Raw genomic sequence first — 19166 nt, 5'->3', positions numbered from 1 at the left:
CCTTTTTTCCAATTTTGGAAAAGTGATCTGAGAATTCGGAATGTTCTTCATTAATAAGAAAACAGAAATCTACCGTTGAAGGCAAAAAAAAAAAAAAAAAAGGAACAACCAGAGGCTCGAAATCCTGATCAACAAAATACATTTACTTTCTTGGAAATGTGGCCCAACTCATTAAAGCAGCAAACTGCAGCTCTGTCTAATAACTTTTGCCCCTTTAAATTTCAAGGAGCCTCAAAAGACCCCCTCACCAGCTTTGATAATATCCTGGAAAAAAAAATGAAAACGAAGGAAGAAAGCTAGGACTAATTGTTAGCACATATACAGTAATAGGCCAAAGAGAAGAATGAATGTGATTTACCATGTGGAGAAACCATAAGGGGGGAAAGGGCCTCTTTTCCTTGTTTGCTTCCTCGAGGAATCAGCAATATGGCTTCAAATGACTGGTCAGCTATAAGAAAGGTCAAAAGTGGGCTTTTGAAGGCTACCTTTCAAACCTCACTGACCAAAGGAAATCAGCCTTCTAAGTACATCCTTCCTTTGCTTTGACTGTCAGTTCCTCCTGTTCACAACCCCAAGTACAAGACATACTCCGACATTATAAAGAATCAAGACATTTTGCTTTGGGGCTAGAAAATCTAAATCCCAATTGTGATAAAGAAATGTAACACAAATAAATATCCTAAAACAACTGTTTCCTTCAACAATGGCCAAATCTTTGCCTTGAAGCGGCTGGTGCACTTTTTCTGTGGTTAAACAAGGTTAAGTCTCTTCTGAGTCAAGCTTGAATCCTGGTAATTTCATGAACAAGTCTATGTAACTTTCTTGAAAGCAAAACTGAAATGTCATTCCTTTCTCCCACAATGGTTGTTTTTGACCCAGGTCTACCCTTTTGGTCTCCGGAAAGTCTCTCATTTGAGTATTAAACCAGATATGACTCTACCTAATTTGTTTTGACCAGCACTGTCGCCTATTTGCAGAAATCCCAGAGTATGATGCTTTACATCAAAAGTCCTCTGAATATGTAGTGGTATTAAAAATGGCTTTCCGACCATAATACAGATCAAAATAAAGGGGGGGGGGACTCTTTCTATGGATTCTCAGCTAAATACCAGCTGAAATACATGAGCATGAAATACCAGAAATACCAACACCTAGCACTGAAAGCAAAGTGTATGAATACAAGAAGAAAACTCCAGAATATTGTTTTGATTTTCCAATCTTGCAAGAGCTCTGGAATTTCCTGATGGCCTCCTATCCAAAGAAGAAGTCAATCTTACTTAGCTTTTTGAGATTAGCTAAGGTTGGCTAAATGTTGCCATCCAGCTAGCTCGATTCCAAATGATTTACCAAAGAAATTCAGTTTGTTACAAACCAATTATTAATGCTTTAGACTGCAGAGGTATCAAACTGCCAGCCCACGGGCCGGTTTCATCATATCGAAGCTGCGCCCACCCAACTGCCGGCAATGCAAAAAGAGTTGCGATACATCACAACACGTCACGTGGTGTGGCAAGTTTGAAACCCGTGCCTTACAGCTTCTCTATTTTATATAGCACACAACAGGATTCTATGGAATTTCTTCTCCTGTCCTTAAGTTAGGAAATGAAATGAGAGCAGTACAAGGGGCTGAGAATCTAGATGCATGCAACACTTACTTTTTTACCCTCTTTATTCTGATTTGGATTCTTCCAGCGCTCGAGAACAATGAGTCTCATCTTTATGCCAAAAGCAGATTAAAGTTTGGCTAAAATATGTTACCCTTCTGCACAGCCAGTGGTGGGATTCAGCCGGTTCGCACCAGTTCAGGAGAACTGGTAGCTAAATTTATCTGAATTTGGAGAACCGGCTGGCTTCTGGAAGTCCAGTCTAGGCCTCAGAGGCCTCCTAGGCCTAGAACGGCCCGGGAGGTGGTCTCCCAGGCCTAGAACAGCCCACCGGAAGTGCATGATGCCACTTCTGTAAGTTCGTTCTAGACATCAGAGCCCAGGCCTGCATCACATAATAGAACCGGTTGTTCAGGTATTTGAATCCCACCACTGTGCACAGCTGTCCGTAACCGTTAATCATCCCTATAAATCTAGTTGTACTCTTTACTATGTCCAGGAACCAAGTCTAGCTCCATCTTCTAGGAGCACTAAATGCAAAGCCCACAATAAATTCCAGCCAACTAGCAAAGCAAGTGAGATAGTCATAAGTCTAGGAGGAAGCTCTGTGGACCTGCTTCCTTACTGTATGGGCTGCCCTTCTCAGACATAGCAGGATCCACTGTGAGGATTTTCCATTCCATGTCAGGTAGTACCGAAGATTCCTCCACACTGATCCACTGTAGTTCCAGCTCACTCCCTGCAGGTGGGAGCACACCCACCTTCTACAAAGCAGATATAATAGGCTGTTACTAGAAGCACTGACCTTGAATGGTATGGTGTCACACAACCTCTTAGCATTATATGTGGCCGGATGGGAATTAGTTTTGTCCTCATTTTTGTCAGAATGTATATTCTTATTGCAAATTATGTCTGTTACAGACTTCCATTTTGAGAACAGATTTTTTTTAGGGCCCCCGAGCTTGGACTAAGAATTCATTTGACTGTATGTTGATATACATAATGTAAACATATGAATGTCCAAACTGATTTTCTTTAAGGGAAGGAGGATTAGTCGAAGTCTTCTAAAGATTATTTAAAAAAGAAGACAACCAAAAATATCTCATGCAAGTACAGTATGTGGAAAAAAGTATAGTAATGATGATAGCTTACCAAAGTCTCTGAATTGTCATGGTTCCATGGAAAAAAGGGTAATGGGAAAATGGAAGCTCAAGGCAACCCTTATCTTGACCTGCACAGGAAATTTCTTACCAGACTTGGAGGGCAATTGGGAGATGAACAGCTCACCACTAGCAGATCTTGCTGAACTCCTAGTAGAGTCCAGCTACCTTCTAAGGTGCCTAGGCAAAATATCAAGGATATTATTTCAGATTTATCTTAATTATCTTGATTCATGACCCAATGCATGAAAATTCCAATTCAAAGACCATTGTGGGAAGGGAAGTGGGAGAGGAATCTGATTCTGGAGGAAAATACTTGATGTTTGTTTCTTTAGAAACAAATGAAAAAAAAATCTGTTGGACATGTATTCTAATCCCAGTATGGCATTAAGATCTATATAGAAAAATGGTATGAAGCTTTTAAAAAGAAAAAGGTATCAAGGGTAAAGGAACTGTTGGCTTCACTGAAATTTAGATTTTAATCAGGAGTTAGCACAAGGCAACAAAAATTTGCCCTCCTTTGAGATGAGCATGTTTGCTCATACATACACACACACACATACATAAAAACACACAAAATCCAAGATTATATTGTACCTGATGTAATAGATTTCACACTTCCTGATTTGGTATCCACAACTAACACTTCCTGCAAAAGATGGTAAAAAGATTATCCCTGTGGACTTAGTTGTTTAATGTGTGGATGATTTTACCAGTGAAAAACACTTTTCTCACATTCTCTCTCAACATAAATTACAAGGCTGATGGTTTCTCCCAAGATTTAATAAAATTTATATTGAGCACTAATCTCTCAGTCTTAACTTCATCTTTAATTTCAACAGACAGAAGTTTTCTTCTAAGAGTACCGTATTTGTAATCCACAGGACTCATCATCTTAGATGAAAATAATGGATTGCATATTTCTGTAGTTTCTTGTAAAACAGTAGCTATAATGTCTAATAAGTTATAGGAAATCCAGATTCAACTTTTTGTTGAGCTAGAAAATATTAATTATCCTTCTGATCTACTTCTTGAGAGTTATGTTGGTCCAAGCCCCTAAGTCAGAATGTATACATTAAGACATCTGCTGTAAACCAATTGTTCATCACATAAATTTCGTTCTCTTATCACTTCTTTCTGTTTGGCTTTTCTGCAGGGTAGTGCTGGGTGGGAACAGATACAAGGTATTTTCTGCTGGCATCCACCTACCTTTCTACTCCTCTGAGGAGTGCTAAGTAAAATTCTTTGATTATCAGAGGCCCAGCAATGCATGGACAATGCTCCTGAGTAAATCCCATAAAAACCTTTAAAGAAAAAATGAAGAGTTTGTTAAGATATTTCATCCCAGAGATACAGTTTAAGGAAAATTCTAGCGTTCACTAAAATATTCTTCTTTTTCAGACTTTAAAAACAACCCATAACTGCCCATGTGAGTCCATATGACAATAAGATAATACATAAAATGGAGATATGTAACCAAAATGGAGGGTAATCACAAAAGGTTATTCAAATTTGGAATATATATTCTCTGAAATGGGGACTTACCAGCTATGGCAGTTCTGACTATGTCCACTACTGTATGTGAGGACTTTGTTTGCCAGTTGAGCTAAGCAGGAGAGAAGATTGCACATTGAAAATTTTCCTGACTCTTAGATTGCAGTATTAATTTTATAATGATAATCAGGGATGACATTCTGTAGATACAAGAACAAGAGATATTGATTTTATGTGCCCTTATATTTTTCAGCCTGCTTTTCATTCCAAACTGGAGTACAATTAAAGTTGCCTAGCAATTTCAAGTGACTGAAAATGTTCTATACCAGCTGGCTAAGATATCATAATTTACTTTTCTAACTGTTACTGATCAATGACATCCTTCTAGGAAATCAGTCTTTCAAATATGCTAGGCCTCATATTTCATATAATTTCTAGTTCACAGAGCACCACTGCTTCTGACTGAAAATATTGGGAGTTTTTTATGATAAAGTCATACATCATGCCAAGCAATGTGATGGGTTTGGCTTAGTGTACCGAGCCAACCCAGCCTTGTAAACTGTACTTTATGGCTTAGTTGGGATGTTTGAAATTAGTTGTGGCTTATTAAAAAATCTTTTGAGAATAAACCATTATTTGGGCCACTGAAAAACCCATCTTTTCCCATCTTTGAGAGATGAGATGGAAGCGCTGAGAGTTTAGGAGTGGAAATAGCATGCAAGGGCATGATTATTATTTTTGAGGGAAATGAATTTTGGAAAGGAAAGGATGAATGATGTTCCTTTCACTTGTTGAGTTAATTGACAAGAACAGGTAACGTATTTTCAGGCACTCACCAACTGTAGCTTCAAGCAATGGCGATGAGGCCCAAATACTGGTCCCTCCAAGTAGAGCAGGTGAGTTTGGTCAGGGCTGAGCCGGGGAGAAGAGACTGACTGATCATCTGAAGTCAATAGTTCTGCAATCAGAATGGGGTGCAAAGTTGAGGATGGAGCTGTGTCTTAGGGCAACTACATATGTGACAATAAGAAAAGTTATTTAGAGATTTCCGGTTTGCGTCGTGGTGGGATGGGACACAAGAAGTCATGGCTCTGCCTTCCGCGCCCAATTTTGCCCTGCTGGGGGCCCTAAAAAGGGCCTAAAATTGCCTCGAAGAGGCGATGAACAGAAGGGGTGGCTTGTCAATCAGGGAAAGACAGCAGTCTTTCCGTTCAATCCAAAGAAAACCCTCAAACTGGCAGGGGAAAGACCGGCTACATAGCTGCTGACAACCAAAAAGGAAAAAAGCACTACTTAATACATCATAAACAGCATGTATGGAACTGGCTGAGAATATTGATCCTTCCTTTACTATTTTACAATTGAATTTCCTGGGAAAGGCTCCCAAGAAGCTTAAAACCTCCAAATGTAAATGGAAGCAGTGTTTTAATTTTATGGGGGACAAAACATATAATACTGAAGTGGAAGTAACATAAAGTTACAGTTTCAATAAATTTGAGAACTGAGATTACTGTTAAGATTTTCTCTTTAAAAAAACACATTGAGGTGAAATATAAGAAATCAATCCTTTGTTTTAAGAGTGGAAAATGGACTTTGAATGACATCTAGTGGTGGGTTTGTGTATAGCACTATAATTTGCTTTGCTTGGTGATTTCTACCCTGTGAGAACAGCTGGCAATAAAGGAAAATATTTTGGCATACTTATCATCCTGACCTTCTTGGATTATAAATACCTACTGAACTTGGACTTTTAACTTCAAGAGCTAATGGGAGAGAAAGAAAAACTTAACCTTGGACTACACTTGGCTGGGAGAGATTTTTGAGCTGTTTTTAGAGAGGTTGAACATTTTGAACACTTTGAATATTGTGGATTACAACCTTGCCTGATTGACAATTTTTGGGATACTTGAGATAAAGGATTACTATAAAATATTGCTCTCAGAATTGAACCTATACTTTGGAATATATTGGATTATAAAGGATACATATAAAGACCAGAAATCTAATATCCAGGAATGATGCCTCAAGAAAAAACAAACATCTTTCAGAAAGAAATATATTCTATGTTACAACTAATTCACCAAACAATTATTGAATGCAAAGAGGATATAAAAAGAAATCATAATGAGACTAAAAACAATTTAGACAATATAAATGAACACATCTCCAAATTAAATCTACAACTACAAAGCTCCCAGATAGTGTCTACAAAGTATGAACAAATAATCCAGAAATCAGAAGAGGAAACAGAGAAAATGGATTTAGAGATGGAAGAGATAAAAGAACTGCAAGACTTAGCTATAACAACAAAAATGCAAAAGACCTTTTACCCCTTAGGTCTGCAAAATACATCTGATGGCAAAGAAAAATATTTTTAAAACGGGAATATAGAGCTGTAAAGGAAAATGTCACAACTTGAGGAAATGAAGAGAGAAATGCAGGGAGAAAGGAACAGGGAGTTGTTTAAAGAATATAAATGGGTGGAATTCCCCCCCCCCAAATACCCTACCTAAATTGCTTGCCAAACAATTTTTACAAAAATAGAAAGAAAATTCCTGGGCAATCTAATTGTCCTGGCTTGGTAAGCGAGTTGGCAAAGAAAGAAAGCTAGTCAGATTTAAAAAACAGAAGATTTGACCTTTTAGAGGAGACATTATATAATAATAATAATAATAATAATAATAATAGTAAAGTTGGAAGGGACCTTGGAGGTCATCTAGTCCAACCCCCTGCTCGGGCAGGAAACCCTACACCATTTCGGACCAGTGGCTGTCCAGTCTCTTCTTAAAAACTTCCAGTGTTGGAGCATTTACTGCTTCTGGAGGCAAGCTGTTCCACTGATTAATTGTTCTAACTGTCAGGAAGTTTCTCCTTAGTTCTAGGTTGCTTCTCTCCTTGATTAGTTTCCACCCGTTGCTTCTTGTCATGCCTTCAGGTGCTTTGGAAAATAGCTTAATTCCCTCTTCTTTATGGCAGCCCCTGAGATATTGGAATACTGCTATCATGTCCCCCCTTGTCCTTCTATTCGTTAAACTAGACATACCCAATTCTCGCAACCGTTCCTTATATGTTTTAGCCTCCAGTCCCCTAATCATCTTTGTTGCTCTTCTCTGTACTATTTCTAGAGTCTCAACATCTTTTTTACATCGTGGTGACAAAAACTGGATGCAGTATTCCAAGTGTGGCCTTACCAAGGCATTGAAGAGTGGTATTAATACTTCACGTGATCTTGATTCTATCCCTCTGTTAAGGCAGCCTAGCACTGTGTTGGCCTTTTTGGCAGCTGCAGCACACTGCTGGCTCATATTTAAGTGATTGTCTACTAGGACTCCGAGGTCCCTCTCACAGTTACTACTATTGAGCATGGTGCCACCTATGCTGTACTTGTGCATTTGGTTTTTCTTGCCTAAATGTAGAACCTTGCTTTTTTCACCATTGAATTTCATTTTGTTAGTTAGTGCCCAGTGTTCAAGTCTGTCCAGATCCTTCTGTATCTGAAGCCTGTCTTCTGGAGTGTTGGCTATTCCTGCCAGCTTGGTGTCGTCTGCAAATTTGATGAGTTCCCCATCTATCCCTTCATCCAAATCGTTGATGAAGATGTTGAAGAGCACTGGGCCCAGAACAGAGCCCTGGGGCACCCCACTACACACTTCCCTCCATATAGATGCAGTTCCATTGAGGACCACTCGCTGAGTACGGCCGGTCAGCCAGCTACGGATCCATCTGGTGGTGGTTCTGTCTACCCCACATTTTTCTATCTTGTCAAGTAGTAGGTTGTGATCTACTTTATCAAATGCCTTACTGAAGTCCAAGTATGTTTAAATACTTTTTTTGAATAAGATTAAAAGAATGACTTTTAGATATAATTAGACTTTTATAATGAAAGATATGATTTAGAATTAAAATAGCATTTTCTCTCTCTTTTTTGATATGGGAAATATGAAGATAAAAGGATTTTGAATAAAACTTTCAGCTATATAAATGTAATTAATATTGAGAAAATCATAACTGATAAAGATTTTATCAGGATATCGATTAATGGTTATTGATTTATGAATTGATATTATTATTTCTATGATATTAGTAAAATATGATGTAGATGCTTATACTTCATTTTGTATACATTAACAATTCCAAAAATTGTAATGGTGTAATGAAGGGAAAATGCAAAAAATGCGGAGAAGAAAGGAGGATCAGGGAAAAAATACTGGATTCTGTAGTATTGAACAGATCTATATTGAAAAAGTTAATGTTAAATATTTGAACCCAGACAACATGTTGTTTACTAAGCACTAATGACTATAATTCTTAAAAATTAATAAAACTTTTATAAAAAAAGAAAAAAGAAAAGTTATTTAATCTCATTTCATTGCAACAATTGACTAAATACTCTCAAGTGATAATATTATCAGAAACCGAATTAACATTTAAATTGACCTTCTGAAAGGTACTACCTATATTTGCACTTCCAAAGTTCCTTCTGAAAATGTATTTCTTGATGCTTTCAAAATAGAAAACATTTCAGCTTCATGGCTGGAGATATTATATGAACTTTGAAATGCTGAACAACTATGCTTGCTCAAAGTTAATAATAGTAGTAATAGTAATAAAGTTGGAAGGGACCTTGTATGTCATCTAGTCCAACCCCCTGCTCAGGCAGGAAATCTTATACCATTTCGGACAAATGGCTGTCCAGTCTCTTCTTAAAAACTTCCAGTGTTGGAGCATTCATAGCTTCTGGAGGCAGGTTGTTCCACTGATTAATTGTTCTAACTCTCAGGAAGTTTCTTCTTAGTTCTAGGTTGCTTCTCTTTGGTTACTTTCTAGCCATTGCTTCTTGTCTTGCCTTCAGGTGCTTTAGAGAATAGCTTGACTCCTTCTTCTTGTGGCAACCCCTGAGATATGGGAACACTGCTATCATGTCACCCCTAGTCCTTCTCTTCATTAAACTAGACATACCCAACTCCAGCAACCGTTCCTTATGTTTTAGCCTCCAGTCCTCTAATCATCTTTGTTGCTCTTCTCTGTACTTTCTAGAGTCTCAACATCTTTTTTACATTGTGGTGACGAAAACTGGATGCAGTATTCCTAGTGTGGCCTTACCAAGGCATTGTAAAGTGGTATTAACACTTCACGTGATCTTGATTCTATCCCTGTTAATGCAGCCTAGCACTGTGTTGACTTTTTTGGGCAGCTGCAGCACACTGCTGGCTCATATTTAAATGATTGTCCACTAGGAATCCGAGATCCCTCTCACATTACTATTTTTGAGGAAGTTACCACCTATACTATACCTATACAATTGGTTTTTCTTGCCTACATGTAGAACTTTACTTTTTCACCATTGAATTTCATTTTGTTAGATAGTGCCCAATGTTCAAGTCTGTCAAGATCCTCCTATATCTAAAGCCTATCTTCTGGAGTGTTGGCTATTCCTGCCAACTTGGTTTCTTCTGGAAATTTGATGAGTTCCCCATATATCCCCTCATCCAAATCACTGATTAAGATGTTGAAGAGCACTGGGTCTAGAACAGAGATTTGGGGCACCCCACTGTATATTTCCCTTCATGTAGATGCAATTCCATTGAGGATCACATGCTGAGTATAGCTGATCAGCCAGCTATGAATCCATCTGGTAATAATGCTGTCTCACCCACATTTTTCTATCTTATCAAGTAGTAGGTTGTGGTCTACTTTATCAAATGCCTTACTGAAGTCCAAGTAAATTATATCCACAGCATTACTCTGGTCTACTAATTTTGTCACCTGGTCAAAGAATGCAATAAGATTTGTCTGGCATGATCTCTTTTTGACAAATCCATGTTGGTTTTTGGTAATGACTTTGTTTGCCTCTCGGTGTTCGCTGATTCGTTGTTTGATTATCTTTTCCAAACTCTTCCCAGGTATTGAGGTCAGGCTGCTAGGTCTGTAATTTCCTGGGTCCATTTTTTTTCATTTTTCGAAGATGGGAACTACATCAGGTCTTTTCCAGTCCTCTGGTAGTTCCCCAGTGCTCCAAGATCTTTGAAAGATATAGTTCAGTGGTTCTGAGAACACATCTGCCAGTTCAGACATTAGAAAATGACACACCTCTTGGAATTCACTTGCTTCCACTCAAAATATGAGAACAGTAAGAATATTAGAAACAGTATCCCTACATTGCAAAATCCCAGTATTTGACATTACTTTGGGGGTAATCAAAAACATAACAAGAAGGCATTATGTTTTTCTTTTGGTGTCCTAAAGCAAGAAAAGCAGTACTTTTCTTCTTTATACAGTAACCAGAAATACAAAACACCTGACCCACATTTTTACTTTTCATGTAGTTCTCAGCTTACAACTATTCATTTATTTAAGAAAATATATATGGCCACCCAACTCCTCTCAGTGACTTTGGGTTTCCTACAAAGATAAGAACCCAATATAAAAACAACAAAAAAGCAATAAACCCCACTCTCTGGTGACAACACTCAAATAAGCCATTTGATGGGATCCATCCCACTCTGGGGTCCCCAGGCCCATTGGCAAAACCAGGTCTTCAGGGCCTTGAGAAAGAGTGTCAAGGTGGGCACCAATCTTATTTCCACAGGGATAATGCTTCATAGGGAGGGAACTATCACAGAGAAGGCCCTTTTTCTTGGTTCTGCTAGACAGACCACCCTGCCTTCCTGCTCTGGTGGGTCAGGTAGATGTGATCCAGAAAGGACAGTCCTTCAACTAACTTGGTCCCAAGCCATGTAGGGTTTTGAAGGTGACAACCAGCACTCAGAATTAGATCCAGAAGCAAATCGGCAGCTAATGCAGCTTCTGCAGGTGGTGACACACGTGCACGTCTAGGCCTGCATAAAATCATGGGGGCCACGGCATTTTGAACCAACTGAAGCTTCTAGATATTTTTCAACGGTATTGCCATGTAGAGAGCATCACAAGACAGGAGGTCGTTAGGGCTTGGGTGACTGTGAGCAGGAATTGTTGGTCCAGGAAAGGGCATAACTGGTGCACAAACCGCAGTTGTGCAAAGGCTGCCCTAGTCATGACTGCCACCTGCTCTTTGACCAACAGTCATGAGTCCAGGAGAACCCCAGATTATGCACCAGGTCTATCTGGGGCAGTGCCATCCCATCCAAGACCGACAATGGCAATTCTCCATGGACAAAAAAGCCCCAAACTAGAGCCATTCTGTCTTGCCAGGGTTCAGTTAAGCCTACTGTTCCCCATCCAGCTCTTAACAGCCTCCAAGCACTGCAAGTCAAGGCATTGCTTAACTCACTATGGGCTGAGACATACAGCTGGATTCATTAGCATATTGATGCTCTCAGCCTATGTTGGTGGATGATCTCACCCAGCCGTTTCATGTAGATGTTAAACAGAAGAGGAGAAAGTACTGAGCCTTGCAGGATCCAGCAAAGCAGGAGTTGAGGCTGGACTTCTTGCTTCCTATCAACTTCAATTGGCGTCTACTACAGCCACAAGTCACGATGACTATTAAGTGAAGCATCCCACTTAATAACCCTCCCCATTCCTGCTCTTAATGCAATCATTAAATGAACTTGCGGGTTGTTAAGTGGAGTATGGAGTGCTTCAGCAGTTGGAGAGATCCTTGAAGGCGTAGATCCAACCACACCTGCCCCAGGCCTCCCCCACCCGAGGCACCCAGTGCTCTGTTCTCTATTGCTCAGGGTTTTCCCAGGCCTTGGCCTGCTCCCAAGCTGGCTAGTCAGTCATGCAAAGGAGCCTGACAATGGAAGCAACCGGCACACGGAGAGTTTACAACCTGTAGGCTGAGGCCTATTTCCCATCCAGCCACCCAAGGGACTTACAGTACTCAACCTGCTCCTTGGTCCAGCAGCACCCAACTTACTTTTTTGTTTTTTGCAGAGGAGCCCAGCTGATGTGATGGGATGCAATGCAAAACTCAGCTTTCTTACAGAGGCTGTTGGTCTCATGGCAACCTTATGCTATTCTTCAAGCAAGTAGTACTTCTCACAAGATTGTAGGGGGATTGGTATTTTAAGGAGGCTGTCTGTGGAGCTGCTTGCTTGTGCTGATCAGCTTTAGCTTCCTTTGTGTGGCTGAGTAGCCAGCTTGAGAGCAGGCTGAGACCTGGTGGGATGGGGGGGCACTGTAATGAACAACGGTGGGGGCACTGCAGCGACTGTAACTATGAAATTGGGTTGTAAGTACCTTTTGGGAGGTCAGAGGTAACTTCAAATGGTCGCTAAGTGATTGGTCATAAGTCAAGGACTATAGTCAATTGTGTAAACCAATTTGTGGTAGACTCTGGAAAGCAGAACATATTCTCTGGACTGCAAGTGTTTGAAGAGAGGTTTCAAGTACACTTTTACCTTTAGGACATTCAAGACAGTCTCTGAGATGACTTACCACAGCTATTTTCAGACAGATCGTAGAGAAATAGAGCTGACCTATAACAGGGAGAGGGGACAAGTGAAGATTAGCCTGAAGGGAACATTTTTCACCACCAACCCAGATATCATGCCAGCCTTACAGGAAGCCCTACATGTTGCAACAAGATCCAATGTTCACAATCTTTACTTAAAAGAAAGTGACATAGGACTAAGGATTTGAAAGCCGAAAATCTCTTTTTCAGTAAGGAAATGGTCATATCTGCTGACGGTAATAGAACCCATGAATTAAGCAACTCTAGGGGTGATGCTTTATGCAGTTTCTTGGAAGTGTGGACTGGCAGCAGGCCTTGGCTATCCTGTTTAAGGAAAGGCAGATATTAAGGTGGATTCGTCTCCCCATTAGTTTGCTTTTAAAACCAGATTGTAATTTCCATATAGAGGAATTTCAGAAACAATTACTAATCTCAGAATTGAGTAAAAACCTGTAGACTTTTTCAAAGTAATTATTCATGTTGGCCCACTAAAAATGAGATACACGTTTATAACATGTTCTCATGAACCCTGTGAGATCTCACTTACCTTCTGTTGGAGCAGGCATTTAATCCCAATCTGAATGGCTCATGCCACCAGCCGACAAATATTATTCCCTTGTCACTTGGGGACCACAGAGCCTGGCCAGAGAAGCAAAGCCGAAGTATTAGCATGCAATATTTTGAGCACTAAATGCTAGGCAATGCTATGTACCACAATCTTCCTCCATAATCTGAAGAATGCTACGCAGGAGATTTGCTCCTTCAAAAAGATCATCTGCTAGATGCTGATCCAATCCATGGAACTCCTGTTTGGTAGTAACTCTCCAATTACTCATTGCCTCTGATAGAAAAGCTTGGGAGGAAATAGTCCTGCAAATACTAAAGGGACTCCAGATAGGACAATGTTTTCCAACTGATTCCTGCTGCCATTCTGTGCTTCATCTAAACTTGCATAAAAGGCCAAGACATTTTTCAGTAGTGACAACAGTAGCAATACAGTTGAACTGGAGCACAGTAGGAATGTCAGACTGAGTGCTGAATAACAGTATTTTCAAGCAGCGTTTCAAGCTGTTTTCTTATTTTAAAGGAATGCAATTGCATGGCTTCAATTAACTAATTTCCTACTGAAAATCTAAGCCAGTTACATATCCTCCTATTTCTTTCCCTTCAAAGGAAAAGCTGGAAGAAAACAGATTGTATGACTGATGCCAAGTGAGATTTTTTTTTTTTTTAAAAAAAATCATGCTACTACCATGCCTCATGAACTGAATTTTTCACAATTTCAAACAGTGTAGATTTCCACTTTGTTTCCAAAATTTCTGATTGTTTTCACCTTTTTTCTGACACAAATGCTTTATGATTAATAGAGTTAAGAATGAACCCTCTGGAAGTAGCAGCATAAACGTGGGTGGAGAGTTAATGTGATAAAATCTTGCCCCAGATTAACAAATGCACATAAGAAGTATTTTCTATTTAATGCAAAGTTATCCTTGCACACTCACAGCACCTGTTATGAGGTCACTGAATATTTCCTATTCAAAGTATGGGAATAATGTATAGAAACTGCACTTATAAAAGAGGCAAAATATCAAGGGCCATATTAAAGCTCAGCTGAACAGAACTGTTTCCAAGACCCAGCCTAGCCTCCCACCCTGAATATTTCTCTTTAAATATGCTTCTGCAAACCAAAAAACAATGTAATACTTTTTCAGTGGAGACCTGGGATATTGTTTTTGTCTTCTTCCCAATCTAACGTACCAAGCCACATCATACTAACCTGCCCAGGGGAGAGGTACCCTGGGATGTCTTCTAGCACTGAAATTTCACTGGTTTCAATATTCAACACACATAACACAGGGACACTTTTGTCCCCCAGTGCCTCTCCCCAGTTGTCATTGTACACAAACCGCTCATTCTAGAATGTAATCAGACCAATTAGTATTTTAGAGAGCTATATATCTGTAGTCTTTCACAAGATAGGCAAAGACTGAATATAAATACTACTACAATCGTGTTGGGGTTGAAAGGATTGAACTGTGACATCACCATTGCCTGGGAGAGGCCCAGTTGGGGGCTCCTTTCACATCCACGTTAAGTTGCCCATTGAAGTAGTATCTATCTATTTGGGATCACCCATTTTCAAACTGCTAGGTTGGCAGGAACTGGATCATATGACAGGAGGTCACCCCATTCCGTGGTAACAACTGGATCTCAAATGCGGGCCTCCCAATCATCAGCTCAGTATCCTATCCTCATGAACACTCCTTTTTCTGAATATAAATTATAGCTTTTTTTCCCAAGGCTTGCTGCATGAATCACACTAGTAAGTCTGGATAATGGTCAAATTTGAAATCTAAAATTTGCAAACTATTTTCTAGGAGCCGAACACAATGATGCAATGCTGTGATGAATTTTGTATAATTCTTCTTGAGCTTACATTTGCCTCTAGGCACATGGAGAAATTCAACATGCAATGGGCTAAAACAAAGGATTTATAATGTTCTTATTACAGTAACTAATGTTCTTGGTTGATTGGATATTCTAACAAATTCCATGCAAGGTTGTTTTTGGAAATGACTTGGAAGCTGCAGCTGATAAGAATACAGTGGTAATATTGTTAGCAGGTCAACCTATCTGTTGAGCCCTGTCTATTTTGAAGTTGCTGCAGGGGTTATCAATAAGCTCTTGGCCCGTAAGATACTTGACATAGTTCAGTTATTTGAATAAATAAAACAAATAAAAAGAAAGGTAAACCTTTATGGCTTTCTTTATTTACCTCCAGCCTTTCAGTGAATTCCTCTTGAGAGAAATATTGTTGTTTTGCAGAGTGCCTTCTCTCTGCAACATACACAATCTGATTTTCTGAACTGGACCAAGCAAAGCATCGAAACTGCTCTGCAGTAGGATAGAAATAGGAAATAACATGTGTAGGTACAAGTTTGCAGTATCACCTGACCAAACTAAAAAAACTAGCAGAACTTATATGCTGATTGTAAACTGTGGGTCACAAGTTGCCTGAATTGATGTTTTCTAAAACCACTAAAGGGAACAAACATTTGATTCCTGATTCATATATCATATCTAAATCCTAATGTGATTTGTTTAATTTGCACTTAGCTGAATCTACCTACTGTGGCTTGTGAATCAAGGATTGTGCATTAACACAATTCATAAATTTAGCCAGTAAAATGAACAAACAAATTATAGCTTAACATACTGTATGAGCATTTATTGTAATCCCTTCACAATCTTTAAATTGAGAAGTATGGTAGAAACAGTACCCAGTATACTTACCAAAACAACAGGAGAGGATCCAAAACATCATTTTGTTATGTTTACTAATATAGTGAGTTATTGGACCTTAAGCTTTTGGGGGCCAACAGCCCAGAATAAAGGTTCCAGAATTATATATAGGTTACAAACATTTAAAATGGATTATGTACATTATGCAGTTTAGAAGGCAATTACATAGGCAATTACTTAACAATAGGCTAAAGGTAAGAAATTAGGTGAGATTGCAATATTTTTAATAATTACGTACAAAGTTCGACTCATTTCTTTGTCATGATAGGAACTGTTGTGATAAGAGTGAGTTTCAATTGTCACTTGTCCTTGAGATACCGTGTCTCCTTGGTTACCTGGAACTTCTACCTGCATCAAAGGGGGCCCTTCTTTTACTGTATTTAGCACTATTTTACAGAATTCTAAGCATTTAAGATAACTTTGAAGCTAAAGCATGCTATGAAACCAAGTTATATCTATCGCTTATGGCAAAAGGATTTTTCTCAGGTTGCAAGTGGATCTGTTTTACACACTAGAAATTTCTTCCACGGAAACAGTATATAGATGTTTTAAATAAAGCAAGTAAATAAAACAATTCAACACGATAGCAGTTCCTACCATCCTTAAATGACTATGGCTGTTTCACTTAATTCTAATATATTGTTGGTAAAGACAAACAGTAACCAAAGGTGAAAATTACCATGTGCTTATATAACTATTGTAATTTATGTTAAATTGTGCCTTTTAAGAAAAGGCTCTTTTCTTATAAATAGACTATTTTGTGCAAATGTTTCGTGCTTGTCACATTTTAAAGAACTCAGGATTTTGTTAACTGAGAGGTAGCATATTCAGTAAAGCCAGAGAAGAAATCTCAAGTAACATAGCTTGGCTTTTGAGGGCTTGCATTCTAAACTCTGGTTTATAACATTAAAGCTGTAAATATGGCTGTAATTAGAGAATTCCTCATCCCTTTTTTAGAAGCAACTGTTGCTTCTCAACTATCACAATTTCTTTGACACTAGCCATAAATATTGAATTCATTCTTTCTGTAGCAATAGGAAGGTCTTTATTTTATGCAAAGCACTTAAGGATAAATTAATGGATTACTGTATGAAAATTGGTGTTTAATGGGTGGACTTGAATGGAGTAATTTGTTCAAGAAAGGCTAGAGCCTCTGAGAAAGTTATTTGAAATATTTGGAATTTATCAACAGAAGACAAATTTGAAATTGAACTATGTACATGTAATTGTTAAAATGTATAAACTTTTATTGAAATTTGAAGTGAATGTATGCTAAAATGAGCTAAGAATTCTGGAAACAATATACATGCAGTGACAAAGTATGTGGTTAAATTATCTAAAAATTTCATTTTGTTATAATCTAAAAGAGATTATTTTATAAAAAGATGTACCATTGACATACTGGAAAATTGTCTAAATTATGTAAAGGTACTTCAAGTTTATGTTGGAAATGTGGACAACATGAAGGATCATTTTGTTATGCCTGGTAGATTTGTAAAAAAAGACAAGACATTTTTGTGTTCAAATATGATTATACAAAATAATTTAAAAGTCAACATTCAGTTGAAATCAGAACTTCTCTTTCTTGCTTGAAATAATGGACAGCCAATTGGAAAAGAGCCATGGAAGTTTTTTTAAAATATAATTACTGATACGAGACTAGATTCTGAAATATCCACAACGAAGGAATAATTGGTGAAGATGAACTAGCAGAGATGGGAAAATTAAGTTGTTTGATTAGAGGATGAGCAACGCTATATTTATCAGTGACTGAAAACCAACAGCTGACAGAGACAATTCAAGATTGCTTTCACCGGTGGCTGACCATTCAACCCTAGATAACCTTTTTCACTTCTAGGCACCTCACCTTCTCGACTAGGGACCGGCCTGAAGCTCTAGAGAAACCCCAAAAGCTTACTTGATCTCCATCAACCTTCTATAATTTATCAACTATGTATTGACACCCCCGACTTTTAGGGACCCCCTTTTGATCTTCAGACATTTATCAATTCTTGGATAGTCTCGTTGACTCTTGGGGATCAATACTGACTACTTTGGGGAACCCTGGCCTAGACCTACACGTGCTGTGAAAAAAATTAACCTGCATGGGCAGGGAGATTTGTGTTTCACAAAATATAGCACTGTAGCCTGATTAACACAATTAACTTGATAAAGCAGCAGGAAAGGATGGGTGATATTCGTGGCAGGATTTCACCCAGTATCTGCCACCAAGATTTGAAAGTCTGCAATCTCCAGGCTGCAATAGCCAGCAAAGCTCTTTACAAAGACCACCATCCGCGGAAAAGGCGAGAAAAAAGAAAGTATACAATACTAGACAGCTAGGAGAACTCATTCTGGCACTGGGAAAGGGATGTTAGTAGGAAGAAGGAGCATGATCAAGTGCTGTGCTGATAGAGAGCAGAGCTCACAGGACTGAGGAAGCACCATCGCTAAGCCTGCAGAGAGCATCATGCGGCCAAGCCTACTATTACTGCCCTTACCATCTGTGTACACTTTGCCATGTTTATCCAGCGCTGTGAGATTGATATTTCTTACCCTCCCACTGTTGCTCCAAACCTGCTGGGACACAGAAATCAGTACAGGGCAAAATCTGCCACCACACACTGAGGCCAAAGAATCAACAGACTCATCAGAATTCATCCTCCTGGTTCTACTGGTATCACTGAAAAAGTTCTGAATGTAAGGGGCTCCAAGGAAATGAAGGATGACTGTGAATTAACACTGAACTACTTGGAATTCATTTCCCTATTAAGATCTGTAACTCTAGGTAGAACAATTACCTTTCATAGTGGGACAAGCATGATTTATATGCCCAGTACGTTATTGCAAAGGACCAGTTTCCATACATATTTCACCCTAGCCATGCAAACCTTATACAAATTTCTTAGATCAAAGCCCAGCAACTACCGTATAGAGTTCATTAAGCAAATATTTTATTTGTCCTTATTGAATCTCCTGAGTCTGTATCTGACTTTTATGTTATAGCTAAGGCTGCTATATCTATATCAGTCAGTTTCAGCATCCAACATTTTCAGTGCTGTCCTTGCTCTTTGCAGGTAAGAAGAAAGAGCAGTGAATAGCATATACTTTACCTCCAGGACCTCCTGCTTCTGCCCCATTTCCAAATAATGGGTGAGAATAGCTTTATACTTCCCAGTGGGAGACATTCCAGTCAGCAGCCTACAT

General features: G+C 38.9%; 1 protein-coding gene across 3 annotated transcripts in view; it reads right to left on the bottom strand.

Annotated features, from left to right (window-relative positions):
• Positions 1–19166, bottom strand: part of LOC120315024 (acylamino-acid-releasing enzyme-like) — a 30257-nt gene that overhangs the window by 7889 nt on the left and 3202 nt on the right. The window contains exons 4-16 of one of the 3 annotated variants that reach the window (XM_039358685.1): positions 19073–19160; positions 18461–18536; positions 15433–15551; positions 14434–14571; positions 13204–13295; positions 12641–12681; positions 5095–5216; positions 4310–4370; positions 3974–4068; positions 3362–3413; positions 2856–2944; positions 2218–2368; positions 359–448 (exon numbers count right to left, since the gene is read on the bottom strand). In XM_039358685.1, the coding sequence (XP_039214619.1) occupies positions 359–448; positions 2218–2368; positions 2856–2944; positions 3362–3413; positions 3974–4068; positions 4310–4370; positions 5095–5216; positions 12641–12681; positions 13204–13295; positions 14434–14571; positions 15433–15551; positions 18461–18536; positions 19073–19160 (1214 nt within the window). The remainder of the gene's footprint in view (positions 1–358; positions 449–2217; positions 2369–2855; positions 2945–3361; positions 3414–3973; positions 4069–4309; positions 4371–5094; positions 5217–12640; positions 12682–13203; positions 13296–14433; positions 14572–15432; positions 15552–18460; positions 18537–19072; positions 19161–19166) is intronic. The other 2 variants (XM_039358686.1, XM_039358687.1) reach the window with 2 other exon arrangements.

This window comes from Crotalus tigris, unplaced genomic scaffold (genome assembly GCF_016545835.1).
Source record: "Crotalus tigris isolate CLP2741 ecotype Arizona unplaced genomic scaffold, ASM1654583v1 scf7180000019060.718356, whole genome shotgun sequence".
Taxonomy (NCBI): domain Eukaryota; kingdom Metazoa; phylum Chordata; class Lepidosauria; order Squamata; family Viperidae; genus Crotalus; species Crotalus tigris.
The sequence above is the reverse complement of the archived record's forward strand: the minus strand, read 5'-3'. Positions and strand labels throughout refer to the sequence as shown.